General features: G+C 49.3%; 1 protein-coding gene across 3 annotated transcripts in view; it reads left to right on the top strand.

Annotated features, from left to right (window-relative positions):
- The window catches only part of Washc1 (WASH complex subunit 1), a 16,597-nt gene extending 6,262 nt beyond the window's left edge, over nucleotides 1-10,335 (top strand). For all 3 annotated transcript variants that reach the window (XM_008834667.3, XM_008834668.3, XM_029564312.1), the window contains exons 4-12: nucleotides 6,536-6,647; nucleotides 6,823-6,969; nucleotides 7,109-7,245; nucleotides 7,475-7,607; nucleotides 7,787-7,988; nucleotides 8,076-8,261; nucleotides 8,927-9,085; nucleotides 9,767-9,835; nucleotides 9,919-10,335. In XM_008834667.3, coding sequence (XP_008832889.1) covers nucleotides 6,536-6,647; nucleotides 6,823-6,969; nucleotides 7,109-7,245; nucleotides 7,475-7,607; nucleotides 7,787-7,988; nucleotides 8,076-8,261; nucleotides 8,927-9,085; nucleotides 9,767-9,835; nucleotides 9,919-10,058 — 1,285 coding nt within the window. In that variant the 3' untranslated portion in view covers nucleotides 10,059-10,335. The remainder of the gene's footprint in view (nucleotides 1-6,535; nucleotides 6,648-6,822; nucleotides 6,970-7,108; nucleotides 7,246-7,474; nucleotides 7,608-7,786; nucleotides 7,989-8,075; nucleotides 8,262-8,926; nucleotides 9,086-9,766; nucleotides 9,836-9,918) is intronic.
- The last annotated feature ends 4,117 nt before the right edge of the window (nucleotides 10,336-14,452 follow it).

Raw genomic sequence — 14,452 nt, 5'->3', positions numbered from 1 at the left:
ACACGCCTTTAATCCCAGCACTCAGGAGGCAGAGGCAGGCAGATCTCTGAGTTCAAGGCCAGCCTAGTCTACATAGTGAGTTCCAGGACAGCTGGGGCTACAGGGAGACCTTGTCTCAAAAAGATAAAAAAAAAAAAAAAGAAAGGAGGGCACAAATGAAAGCCCTAAAGTAGGAAGGACCTGAAAGGAGGCCGGTGTAACTGGAGCTCTGATAAAGCTGAGCAGAGCCTTTGTGGTCTTCGGTAGCTTTAAATTTGTTTTTGTCAGCCTCCTTGTCACTGTGACTAAGTACCTGAGACCACTGACTTAAAGGAAAACAGGCTTATTTTGGCTTGTAGTTGAAGAGGTTGCAGTCTGGTTGTCGGCCACACTGCTTTGTGGGAGCACCGTACATTAGGGTGGCAGTATGAGGCTGAGGAGGTTGTTAAAGTCCTTGTGGCCAGGAAACAGACAGGTGGAGGCTGGCAACCCTGTATTCCCCTCATGGCCCAAGTTCCTTTATCAGGCTCCTCCTCTTAAAGGATCTACCACTTCTTAATACCATCACAGGCTGGCCAGCAAGCCTTCTGGCCAAGGGTCTTTGAGGGACACACCCAAACATTAGCAGAATAGGAGAGTTACAGTTTTCCAAATCTCAGCACTACCTAGTACAGTCTTGAGCTACAGTGATTTTTTTCATTCAGTGTTTATTTAATACAATCTAATGGACAGCGATTATCATTTCCTGGCAAAGGACCTAGGTTTTGTCTAGTCTCCAGGTCCTGTCTTTGATCGTAAGTGACCTGAGATGATCCTTGGACTCATACCTGGCTGTCCACACCTTGTGTCACACATGATGACTTTTCCTACCACCCCAAGTAAAGTATTCTGACTGCCTTACTCACAGTCCTTTCATAATCCCAAGTCTTCTCCCACTCCCAGTTGTATACCATACCAAGACCTCTACTCCTTACCCATGTAATCGCCTCTGTTTTCAGGAGTTTTGAAGTCTTTGTCTTCCCAGAATAATCCCAGGAAGGGAAGGAAAAAAATAGGACTGTCTGTGTGCCTGTAATCACTGCCTTCAGCTAACCTTGGTTTAAACCTGAGATCCTTTCCTGCCTACTGACCTGTGTGTCTGCCCAAAGCCTGTTGAGAATGTGACTATAATAAAGAACAGTGCACTGATGAGGTTAAATAGGTCTCTAGAGAGAATCTCTCCACTGAGACATAGCACCCAGCTTTTGCTTGCTCTGAAAAGGTAGACACAGAGCTTAGCCTTTCTAAGCCTCACTGTTCTCATATGCAGTTATGTTAATGTGGTACTTCCTCCTAGGGTTCTTGTAAAGGTGGAAAGAATTAAAACAAGCAGAAGTAAACCATGCTTGGCACTCAGTGCATATTGGGTCCTGTCTGCTGATGGCATTTCTACCCACCGCTGCCTGTATAGCTGTCCTTCACCCTGCTCTCAGGAAGCACAGAAATTTTGAAATGTTCCTTGTGCTTACTCTTGTGCTGTATGTATCCAAGAGACACAAAAGCAAGAGGACCCAGACCTTTATCAGCCTCAGGTGATGGCTATCACGTGTCTAGTGATAGAACGGATGTTAAGTCCTCCCTCAGAAATGGTGGAGTTTCATCATCAGTACTATATAACCTTGTGATGGCCTAGGGGAGCGTCAAGTTTTGGTGTATTGTCCTTTCCCATTCTTGTACTTGTACCTTGTAGATAGTTGCATGTTCCCTTGCTTCTGGATGGGATGAGTGAGCAGAAGGCTCTAGGGAGCCAGGAGTAGAGCAGGTTAAGCATGGTACAAGCCCTCCATGTGGCTGAGTGAGTCCTGGGGCGTATAGGCTCACTTGGGCCATGAACCTGAGTCTAGGCTACTTTTGCAGGGTCCTAGGTCCCTTCATCATGGCCAGCTAGAGACCAAGGGTTACAGAAAGATGTGTAAGACATGGTGTCCTCCAGAAGTTTAGAGCCTGGAATTAGAAAGCAAGAGGCTGAATGATTCTTAAGTGCCTGGCATGAAGTGTGTGGTTTTCCAGGGATCTAGAGAAAGAAAAAGAATTAGTGAGTGGCACATTTTTCAATCAGAATGGTCAAAAGAAACCAATGAATAGCTTGTCTCTGCTCCCAGACATATCTTGCTCTGGTGGTGTCACAGTGACAGCCAGTTAGGTCACAGCTCTCAAACACAGGCAGAAAAGGAAGTTCTTCCCTATACCAGCACTTCTTGCAAATTCAGCACAAGCCCCTGTGGCCTGATTGGATTTTCCTGTCTTTTGCATTCAATTATGTCTAGCAAGGGGTTATCACACACTGATTAGCTTGGTCCCAGGTCACTTGCTCTGCTGCTGAGCCCTAGGTGGAGTCTTCCTACAGCCTGGGACTGAGCCCGTGTGAGAGATATATTCCCCAAAGGAAAGGGCTGTTACTTGAAATTGGAGGGAAGATGTCTCTCCTCCACAGGGTCAGGCAGGGTTCTCAGGGGAGGGAGAAGTTATGGATAGGGTTTAGAGGATGGGCATGCTGAGAATCTAGTGGTTTGGAAATGGGGGTTGCAGGCTTAGATAGAAGCCTGAAAACAGCCTGCAGTATGGTCTTTCATAGGCTGCAGGCTTTGCGGGCCTGCTGTTTGGAGAGACTGTTTGGCCCTGAGACTGCAAGCATTGTTGCTTCTACCACATTGTAAGCTTCTTTACTTCACAACAGAGAAGAAAAAGATGGCTTTCCTTGGGTCTTGTGGGCCTTAGGTTCCCTCTGGTTTGTGAGCTTTGGGGACTTTGCTTGCTGTTGCTCTGTGTCCTCAATCATGCTGTGGGAACACTTCAGGTGGGAGGGTTGGCAGTGTGCAGGGATCTAAGTGAAAAATTGGGATCTTTAAGTTTGGGTTCACTGGAGTTCTTGTTAGTAGGACAGGACTTCATGCTTTATGCAGGAGTTTCTTGGAGGTCCCTAAACAGAGAAGTGATGGGACAGAAGAACTTGGGAAGAACAAGAAGGGGAGAGGGTCGATCCCAGGGCCGGCCTGCATATTTAATGATTCATGACATGGCAGGGGCAAGACTACAGTCCCAACCTAGGAAGCAGGAAGGGTTGGAGAAAGACATCTCAAAGGAAGCAGGGATAGGTTGTGAGGATTGAATAGGGACAGAACATGGGAAAAGAAGGAGTCAGTGGGTGGGGTGGTGAGTTCTGTTGCTTGTCTTCATTGACTTTTCCCCTGACTTGTCTCCATTGATGTGTCCCCTGACCCTGCAGCAATCCACAGGGATGTTTTGTACTTGGTCCTATTGGGTGTGGTTGAGCTTAGAACCTTCTCCTTTCACATGGTCCACCCACTTGGGAACCTTTTGCAAGAACAGATAGATGAGTGGAAAGGAGACTTTCTGGTCACTGCGCTGGGCGTCATCTGATTCTGGGTGGTGCACAGGATGATGAACTGGTGGCTGATCAGCACTAGGAAATGGGCTACTTCTGTGTGTTGTAGCAGGAACCTATCATACAGGAGAAGGACTAGAATTTCTGGGGCCTCCTCCAAATGTTCCTTCAGGGGAGCCCCTCCTTGTACTCCATCTTTACTGCAAAAAGCCATGCCCTAAGATTAGATACTTACATAATGTGACCTGCCTTCTACAGCTTAGGTGACAGGCAGGAGGGCTTGGTGTGGCTGTCAATGGATAGCTAGACAGAATCTGCATGGATATGTGGATGCTGTCACCTTTTAATTCGCACCATTGTGGGCTAAGCCATGTCCCCAAAGCAGCAGCCCTACCCAGTCCTTCTTCCTGAGAGAGGGACCCCTGGTCCCATTCTTCCTTCTTCTGTCTCTTGCTTCCTTCTCTTGCTCCTTTCCTCCCTCTTTGCCATCATTCCTATCTCTTCCCCTCGTTGTTGCTTCCTGCAGGCTTCCCTTCTCCCATTTCTGGGTCACACGTAGAGTCCCAGGGTTCTGAAGCAGTCAGTCAGCTGCCTGAGTACTTAAACAGATTGTTCCAAAGTATCAGAGTGTAGGAGATTCATCAAAGGCAGGAACCAAATGTAAGCATGCTTTATAGGGTGGCCAGCATGGTGGGGAGGTGGCACTTACCCTTGTGGAGAGATGGGCGACCGATTGAAAGGAAAATGGTCCATCGGTCTCAGCAGCTTCTAGGGTATGGCATGGTGAGGGCATGGCCAGTGCAGCCCTGCAGAGGCTGGGGTCTCCCTGGCTTTATGGGAAATATGCTTATGGAGGAATTTGGGTCCTATTTGGATATGTTGGAACAGGGAATCTAGAAACTGTACTAGTTACCTTTCCATTCCTCTACAGAGAAGTGGCATGCTCCCCAGAGATGTCACTTGGGATCCCTCTGACCCCCTGTGCTTTATGGTGCCTATCTTAGTTACTTTTCCTGTTGCTTTGAAAAATACCCTGTCAGGGGCTGGAGATATGGCTCAGTGGTTAAGAGCACTGGCTGCTCTTGCAGAGGACCCAGGTTCGATTCCCAGCACCCACATGGCAGCTAACAACTGTTCATAGCTCCAGTTCCACAGGATCCTATGCCCTTTTCTGACCTCTGAGGGCATTGCATGACATGGGTGCACTCACATACACATAAAATAAAAATAAAAATAATAAATAAGCTGGGTATGTGGCCTTTAGTCCCAGCACTTGGGAGGCAAAGGCAGGCGTATCTCTGTTGGTTTGAGGCTAGCCTTGTCTACATAGTGAGTTCCAGGTCAGCTGGACTTGTCTACATAGTGAGTTCCAGGCCAGCTGGAACTACAGGGAGACCCTGTCTCAAAAGAATAAAATAAAATAATTTAAAAAAGAGCTAAGTTGCTCAGTTCCCACATGTGCCCCAGCTCTGCCATCCCATTGAAGCCCATGTTTTTAAAAATGTTTTATTATTTTTTATTTTATGTATATGAATGTTTTGCCTGCATGTATGTAAGTACACTTATGTCTTCCACTGCCTGCAGAGGTCAGAAGAGGGCATCAGATTCCCTGAAACTGGAGTTAAAGACAGTTGTTAGCTGTCATGTGGGTACTGAGAACTTAACCCAGGTCCTCTGCAAGAGCAGCCAATGTTCTTAACCGCTGAACCATCTCTCCAGCCCCTCAATGAATCCCTTGTTATGGGAAGGAGCCAGGAGCAATCAGGACAGCTTTGGTAGGGCATGGAGACCCTGGGTTTCAAGGAGCCAGGACTTTCTCGAGCTGATGGTTTGTGAGGTTTAGGTGAGATTCCTCACCATTTGGTTCCTTCTTTAGAGAAATCCTGGTGTTCACTGGCACCTGCCATCCATCCTAGTCTTCCTCCTATCTTTTCTCCTGAGCTAAATGTGACTTCTGCCTCCTAAGTGTGTTGTCTTAAGATGTGCCCTGGCTTAACAGGGCTAATGCTCAGAGACCCACTCTAGATGAGGGGAATGTAGGGATCACAGACTGGGGTTGGTATTTTTGATTGAGGAGCTGGAGGAGCATTGGGAGGGTGACATCATATGATATCTGGTTAGAGTCATCTTCATAGGGAGATTAACCTGCTGTAACTTAAGGGTGTGCAAGAACATGTGCAAGGCTTACACACAGTAAGTGCAATGCACATGGATCTTGGTCACTTGTGAGTGTAGTGTGAGTCCCTGTGGGTGCCTCCATGGAAGGCACTGTGTAATACTAGAGGAACAAAGAAGGCCTGGTCTTCAAAGTACATGAGGACAAGTGATGTACCTTGTCATTGGTGACCATGGGGACAGCAGACAGGCTAGGAGGCTGGGATGTGCCAGAGGCAGATTTTTAGTTTCTGTGTTCAGGGAGACTCCAATGAGGAAAGGTCTTAGTGAAGAGGAGGAGTAGGTCCTATGGGTGTCAGAGATTCAGAAGGCCAGAGATGAGACTGGGTTTGGCTTGTCAGGGCATACCAAGGTGCCTGTTGCTGCTGAGCCTATCCCTTATCCAGAGAACATAGGAGAAGTTAGGAACAGGGCCACCTGTAGTCTTATGAGCAACACTGGGGCCCGAGATTTACTCCTATGAGCCATCTACAATGTATAGGGAAATTCCTTATCATATTGGGGTTGAATTATGGATTCACTATAGGTCTGGACTGGCTACTTACTTGGCCTTGCTGAATTTTTTTCCTTTTCTGTAGAAGCAAAAGGTCTATGAGCATCATGTGAGCATGGGGGTAGGCGTAGGTCAAATGCTCTGTCAACTGTAGGTAGCTAGTGACTGTGTGTAGGTCATCAGAACTGTTTGCCTGCCCTGAGGTTGTAAACTTTTGGCTCCAGGAGTTGAATCTTTTCAGACTGTGTATATGGGTACCAGATTAGTGGCACAGTGGCTGCCCTTCTCTGTCCAGGGCTCAGGGGAATGAATTCCTAGACCCCTTGTGCTAGATAGTAGAATTAGCGGTCAGGTGAACATCACTAAGACCAGCCCCAACTGGTAGGTTATACAGTATTGAGTGCTCAAGCCTAGGATTCAGCATTCTCAGGTCTGCTGTTGGCATTGCACAGAGGTACTGAGCTTGGAGGAGCTACCAGCCTCTGAATTTTTTTCCTTTGAAGGATCTCCCAGCGAGTGGAGCTGAGCCGGTGCCAGCTGCAGGCCATTGGGGAGAGGGTCTCCTTGGCCCAGGCTAAGATAGAGAAGATCAAGGGCAGCAAGAAGGCCATCAAGGTAGGCCATGACTCGTGTTCCATGGCCGGTCCAATTCCTCTATTTTCCTGTGCCCCTGCTATTAAGGACACCTTTTTCCTCCTGCTCACAGTTACCCCTTACCAATGTCTGCTTATGATGAGTAGGCTGTCTTGAGTATTGTGCCCTCCCCGCAGAGTTTTCCTCAAATCCATAGGTATTCTCTAGTGCCAAGTACCCAGCTCCAGAGCGCCTGCAGGAATATGGCTCCATCTTCACGGGTGCCCTGGACCCTAATCTACAGAGAAGGCCCCGCTACAGGATCCAGAGCAAGCATCGCCCACTGGATGAGCGGGCCCTGCAGGTCTGAATGTCACCTGCATACCACACATCTGGAGGCCAGGCCTTCTGGGGAGCAGGGACTGAAGATTCTATTGGGGTGGTGCAGGGGTTCATTTGGCTTGGTGCTAAGACCCATCATCTTTTCTTTGACCCTTCTCCAGGAGAAGCTGAAATACTTCCCTGTATGTGTAAACACCAAGCCAGAGCCTGAGGATGAAGCTGAAGAGGGGCTTGGGGGTCTTCCCAGCAACATCAGCTCCATCAGCTCCCTGCTGCTCTTCAACACCACAGAGAACCTGTATGACCAGGATACAGCCAGAGGGAAGAGGGGAGGAAGAAGGGAGGCCTGGCATAGGTGGCTCTAGGAGCCTTAACCTGTTGTAGTTCTCAGGGCTGATAGATTTAATTTGGCTCCTAAGACGTGGGCATCCAGAGGACAAAGTGCTTCTACTAATGCACTGGGAGGGGTGGTTGGGAGTCCAGTCTTAGGACAGGTGATGGTCTCCTGATCCCAGCCCACTCCATAGGTACAAGAAGTATGTTTTCCTGGACCCCCTGGCTGGTGCGGTAACAAAAACTCATGTGATGCTGGGGGCAGAGGAAGAGAAGTTGTTTGATGCCCCTCTATCCATCAGCAAGAGAGAACAGCTGGAGCAGCAGGTAGGGATGGAAGGCACCCAGGCCCTGCCAGGGTGCTATTCTGAGAAAGGCTCCATTAAGCCTTTACCCACCCAGCTGTGTGGGTCCACATGGGCCATGCTCCCTGCTCCATGGTAACAGTGTGAGCCCTATGCTCTTACAGAGCCGTCACCCCACCTGTACCCCACCTGATCCTGTAGGCTCCAGAGAATTACTTCTATGTGCCAGACCTGGGCCAAGTTCCTGAAATCGATGTGCCATCCTACCTGCCTGACCTGCCTGGCATCGCAGATGACCTCACATACAGTGCTGACTTGGGCCCCGGCATTGCCCCCTCTGCTCCTGGTGCCATTCCAGAACTGCCCACCTTCCACACAGAGGTGGCTGAGCCTTTCCAGCCAGGTGAGCTGGGACCTAGGCTGGAGTTGGGCCAGGAAGGAGTTGCTGAGCCCCTCCCCAAGCACTCACACTTTCTCACTTTGCTTCTAGACCTAGAGAATGGAGTACTGCTGGCAGCACCGCCACCACCACCACCGCCGCCTCCGCCTCCGCCACCACCCCCCCCAGCTCCCATGGTGCCAGTTAGCGCCCCACCACCACCGTTCTCTGAAATGGCGAGCTCAACTGGCCAGGTTGCAGGGGAAGAAAACACCGGTAGCAGCATGGCCCATTCAGGTAGGGGCATTGCCAGCTGGGGTTGGTGCTGCTGGTCCTCCTGGGCAGCACCTACAAATTTTCAATGTCTGGATCCCTGAAGGATCCTCTATAGGTTAAGTGTTCCTAGGTCCTGGATCTTCAGATAGGCCCCGTTTTAGATATCTTGTCTTCTAAGGTTGATATGATAGTTGTTTCTGTACTGTGTAGAGTTGTGGAATTCTGACTGCCAGGGAGAGGGAGACTGGAAGTGCTCTGTGTCCTATTTCTAGTTACAATGGTAGGGAAAGACTTTACAAAATTTGAAATTTCAGAATTTCAGCTTTTATATTGTGTATTTCAGCTTATCTCCAGGCACTTCAAGGGGTAGACAATCCTAAATTAGAATACTATTAGCACATCAGAATCATAGGGTCTGCCATTGCAAGATGGCCCCCAAAATAGGGGTTTGGAAAGGGAGGAGGGATGTCTGGACATGAGACCCCTCAGCTTGTTGTGTACAGAAATCCAAGACTCATACTTCATAGTCCTGGAAGCTATAGCTTCAGCAGCTGGCTTCCCCTGAGGAGGGTAGGGGCCTCCCTCTGCTGGGACCATGAGGTAACCTCCAATCTCGGGCTGGGCAGCCTTATCCCTATGCAGGCATGCCTGAGTAGCCTTTCCTCCTTGCATCCTTCTCCTCGTAGCTTCTGTTCAAGGAGCTCCCAAGGAGGTGGTTGACCCCTCCAGCGGCCGGGCCACTCTGCTCGAGTCTATCCGCCAAGCTGGGGGCATCGGCAAAGCTAAACTGCGCAGTGTTAAGGAGCGCAAGCTGGAGAAGAAGAAACAGAAGGAGCAGGAACAAGGTGAGCAACCACGGATCTCTTGTGGTAGCCAGGCTCCCAGTTAAAGACCACCTGCCCCTTGAACCCCATAGGCACTATAGCACCCCTCTTCACATGCATGAAGTCCCTTGTGGCTACCCTGACAGGTATTCTGTCCCTCTGGTGTGACTGTGAGCTTCTTGGTGGATCTTTCCTGTTTGAGCACCCCTAGCTCAAAGCATGAGGAAGTATAAAGCTTTGGCAACTGTTGTCTCAGGTAACATGCAGGAACCTAAAGACCACTGAGACAGAGGACCTGGGGGTGATCTCCACCCTAATATATAAGACTCTGTAGGCCACAGTTTACATGTGCCATGAGTCCTGACCAGTAACATCCTGGACGACCTAAGTATAAAGTGACAATGCCCTGGTACTCAGCAGTACTGGGTTTACATCCTGGGTCTTCTAACTTGCCATGTGACCCCCATGCCAACAGCCTGGCCTCTCTGAGCCTGTGTCCTCATCCATACAGTGGGGCTGGGAATTGAAATGTTAAACCAAGGCTGGGCCCATGGGCAAATCTCTTAAGTGTTTGTAGCCAGCACATGGCAAGAGAACAGGTATGGGAGTGTCACAGGGGTGGGGCAAGTAAGCCAGAGTATCCTACGTGAGCGTATCATATGATCCCTTCTCCCTTCCTCACCTGTGACTTTCGTACTGCAGTGAGAGCCAGCAGCCAATGCGGGGACCTAATGTCAGATCTCTTTAACAAGCTGGTCATGAGGCGAAAAGGTAGGAATCTTAAACACCCTCTGTCTCCAGAGGCTGGTAAAGATGTGCCCCATTGCCTCTCTCTCATTGCTGTTCCCTCCCAGGTATCTCCGGGAAAGGACCTGGCACTGGAGCCAGTGAAGGACCAGGTGGAGCCTTCACCCGAATGTCAGACTCCATTCCACCTCTGCCACCTCCACAGCAGCCACCAGGAGATGAGGATGAGGATGACTGGGAGTCTTAGTGGAGCTTTGGCCCTCCTCCTACATTCAACAGGAAGAGCTGGAGCTCCTAGACCAGCTGGGCCATTCAGGTCCTATTGCCCAGAGAGGTCCAGGGGCTATATGAATGTTCCAGGTCTATGCTTGAGTCCTCTTTATGGAGTGGGGCCTGTGTGAGCTGTCTGCAGTGTTCCACTGTCTCATGTGACTGCTTTACCTGATCCTCAAGTGCTTTTCTTGTCCTTAAAGAGACTGAGAGAAAACAGGAATGTGATGTAATAAAGTAACTGGAAACCTGAACTCAAGCCAACAATGCCTTTTCAGTAAACAAAGGGCACCCATACCTGTTGCAGGCTTCTTCTGGGAGTGTGAACTGTCTTCCTGGCCATCTGGTCTCGAGTGTGGTACAAGAGATCTGAGGCAACTGAGCTCTTTTGTGGTCAGGGCAACTATTGAAGAAGGAGGGAGGGGTATTTTTCCTTTGGAAAAATGTCTTGGTGATAGACACAAGGACTCTTAAAAAAAGTCATGCTCAGGCTGCTAAACTGGCTCAAAAGTTAAGAGCACATGCTGTTCTTACAGAGGACCTGGGTTTGGTTCCTGGCACTTACAATGGTGGCTAAAAACTATCTGTAACTCCAGTTCCAGGGGTTGACTGGACAGGACCCTCTTCTGTCCTCTATGGGCACTGGACACACATGGTCCACTTACATATATGCGGGCAAAATGCTCATATACATAAAATAAATTAAAAAAGAAAGTTATGCTGATACCTAATGGCCCTTGGCATAATTGTTGATGGATAGGTATCTTGGTGTTTGTTCAGGAGGCTGATGACAGGAGGTCCACAGGCCATAGGGAGAACTTGGGGGCAAGTCAGAGAGATCCAACTCCTGTGGAGGGCCAAGAAACACATGAGGGATATGGCTGCAGTTAGGAAGTGAAACTGATATGGGACCTGTGGACACCAAGGCCCTGAAAATAGGGTTTAGATGAGAGAGTGAAATGTTGAGAACAGCTCATTTTCCTTAGAAAAGGACAGGTGGGATGGGCCTGATTCCACAGATGCCTCTTGTATGAAGGCCAAGCAGGAAGTTGATCCTGGCCATGTTGAATGGGATAAGCAGATGTCAGGGGCTGAACTGCCCTGGACTAGGCAAGCAAGGCCTGGACCTGCTCTGTCTTCAGAATGATCCAGATTTGGTCCTGGTGGCTTTTCTGGTTAACTCCACAATCTGGTGGGGCCACTGGAGGCTGGTGTCAACTCAGCACTCTGTGCATGGCTTTTCCCTTCTTAGGGACAAGACATGCCAAGTCAATTGGGAGGGATAAAGGAAGAGTCTTCTCCAAGTGGGTATGTAGTGAGCCATCAGGAAGAGCCAGACTTCTCTGGATGAAACCAGATACAGAAAAGTATTTTGAGAAGCTATATCTTGGACTGGGGAGTCTGTGTGGGGAGGAAAAGGCAGGTTGAACCTTCTGCATAGTAGCAAAAGCAACATTAAAGGTAGCTTTCCCTTCCACTAGGCCTGGGTACTAGATTGGCGGCTTTGCCAGGACTGGAGGGTAGGCATATGCTAGCAGTCCCTGTGGTGCTTGATGGCCCTGTCAGGGTAGTCATGGGGGAAATGTGTCTCTGAGTTAAATGTACACAGAGGGTAGCCATCAGGTTACCTTCCTCTCTCCTTCTGCCATCAGATAGTAAAAGCCCTCAATCTTGAACCATCTCTCTGTCCTCAACTGAATCTCAAAGGCTAGTAGTAGCTTCAGGCTTACCTATAACAACCTTCATACATAGAGTCTCCACCAGTGCTTCCCCTGGGAAGGCCTGGCCTGGGGTCCTAGGCTGATCACATCTATTCTTTCTTGTTCTGGTATCTCAGATTTTGCAGTAAGGCCAGGTGTCATGGGCCCTATAGATGACATCATAGAGTAGATGAAGTGGATGGTGGTGTGTCCCAAAACCTCTCACAAGGACAGGGAATATCAGCAGTCATGGCGCAGGGCCTTGCTATCCCTTTCCTAGGGGTGTCACAGCTCTACCAGAGTTGTTAAGCACAGCCCTGGCAGTTCTAACGCACCAGGCCTCAGCCACTCCCTGAATAGGCCAGTTGAACAAGTAATAGTAAAAAGCAGAAAAAGATTTATTCAATGTGCCTGCATTGGGAAGAGACACCCCCTGACTAAGTCCATCTATGGGGTCTTAACAAGGTTTAGGTACAAATAAAAGGTAAGCTATAGAGTCAAAGTGTGGTCCTTTCCCTCATTGTTTAGGCTCCAGAGTCTTCTGCAAAGAGGTCTGACAAGTCAGAACTGTCTGAGATTTCATTTTTGGAGACAGGCTGTCTGTCTAGAAGCAGGGCCCTAGTCTTTTCTTTCTCCCAGCCTTAGATTCCACGGGAAATTCTAGTTCCTTGAGATATATTAGATAGTCACAGAGAGGGGCATGAGTGTCTCTAGAATATCTTCATTCTTACTAAGATAGTTACAGGCTCCTTCTCCCCAGCCCTCTCCTGTTGTCCTTTGAAATACTGCAGGTGTTCTCACAAGGATCTAAGATGGCCATCATCTCTTGCAGCTCTGGAGACTTGACGCTAGGTCTTGAGATTTAATGCCTATGACACCACACACCTGCAGGGGGACACAGGAGTCAATGGCATATGTGGCTAGGCCTTCATGGGGTCCTCAACTGCATGTCATAACTGTTACCTACCACTTTTGCAGCCCTCTGACTCTTCCTTACCCCACCTTGCACTTATCACCTAGAAAGAATGTTTTAGTTCAGAGTCCTGCCCAGGCCAAGGAACTGGATCCTGAGAAAGTTGTGGCAGTCTACCTCTGTGCCGCAAGGCCAAATCCAGAGGTGTTCTAACTCTTCTCCCCATAGCCCACTTACCCTGAGTAGGCATCTGAGTAGGACCTGAGGCCATGACACAGAGAAGAGGACGTGACCTACTGAGCCAGGTCATCAGAGAAGTTAATCCCTTTGATTATCTTTCCTCAGACCATGGAGAAAAACAGGGTGGCCTTCAAATGGCCTCCAGCCTGGCTGCAGCACTGTGGGGGACTACTGATCCAAAGCAGGGAGGCCCAACTACTCCCAGCTGCCAGGGCCACATGATGTCTACCCAGCTTCACCTCCACTTCTCATAATGTACTTGGAATATGTCAACACCTGGTCCACCTGGTTTGCTCTCTTGTGAAGGTACAAAGAGGTGGCAAGACTGGTAGGTGGGAGGGCAAGGCACAGAGAGGAAGAAGAGAGGCTTCCTTGACTAGAACAGAGCCTGGGCCACTGCAGTAAGAGAACCAAATCCTAACCATTTAGCTCACTAGGGAGTGTCTAGTGTATTCTTCTGGTCTCCTAGAATATCTGTAGAGAGAAAATAATGCTGCTCAGCAAAAGGCTTCAGAAGACTGTGAATCTCAGAACTGCTCAAGGCCCAGGGTTTTGAAGCCTGTGCCTGGAACCTGATGCAGTTAAGCTTTGGGGAAAACACAATGGCCCAGTCCTCAGAGTCTGAAAGTGATGGTTTGGTTTAAGGAACTAGAAGCTCAGTCTTCTAGTTGATGGAAGGAATCCTCCAGGTGGCACTGTTGTCACAAAGAGGGGCCTGGCTGCAGTTACACTCATCTTTTCTGGACACTCAGGCCCACCAGCAGTCCCAGTGGGCATGGACTTGGTGCAAGAGAGGAAGAAACACACCGCCCCTCCGGGGATCACTTGCACAGGTTACAGAGAATGCAACCTGCCTCACCCATCTACAGAAGGTAGGCAAGGAGCCCCAGGGAGCAGGTCTGCAGCCACATTCACTAACAGCTTCCTAGCCTTGGAGTTCAAAACCAAGGGGGTGGAGTCCCAAGCACTGATGGGAGGAAGTTGATAACCAAGTGGCCCTTCCATCATAGTGAAGACAAGCACAAATGGTACTTCTGGTGACCTCCTGATGACACATCCCAACGCTAGCATCCCAGAGATAAAGCAGGCTATTGGTATGCCAATGAGTCCAAGTCAATGAGTGCCACCCTGATACTTGGCCTGTCTCACCCTGGACAGGAATCCTCACCACGGGAAAACTCCATTACTCATTCAGCTTCTGCCATGGCACATGCCAGCAGGTGCTCCTGAAAATCAGACCCCTCCAGGCCATAAATCCAAGTCTTGTGACCTCCCAGAGCTTGGTGTGGGAAGAGAAGCTCTGTAGTGAGAAGACTGTCAAGGGGGCAGTTAGTACTTAAAACAGAAAAGGAAGAAAGGCTGATGAAAAGTTAGCAGTAAGAAATTGATCCTGCCGGGCATGATGGCGCACGCCTTTAATCCCAGCACTTGGGAGGCAGAGGCAGGCGGATCTCTGTGAGTACAAGGCCAGCCTGGTCTACATAGTGAGTTCCAGGACAGCTGGGGCTACAGGGAGAC

This window comes from Nannospalax galili, unplaced genomic scaffold (genome assembly GCF_000622305.1).
Source record: "Nannospalax galili isolate Female #2095 unplaced genomic scaffold, S.galili_v1.0 scaffold155, whole genome shotgun sequence".
Lineage (NCBI taxonomy): Eukaryota > Metazoa > Chordata > Mammalia > Rodentia > Spalacidae > Nannospalax > Nannospalax galili.
This window is presented reverse-complemented; position numbering and strand designations above follow the sequence as displayed.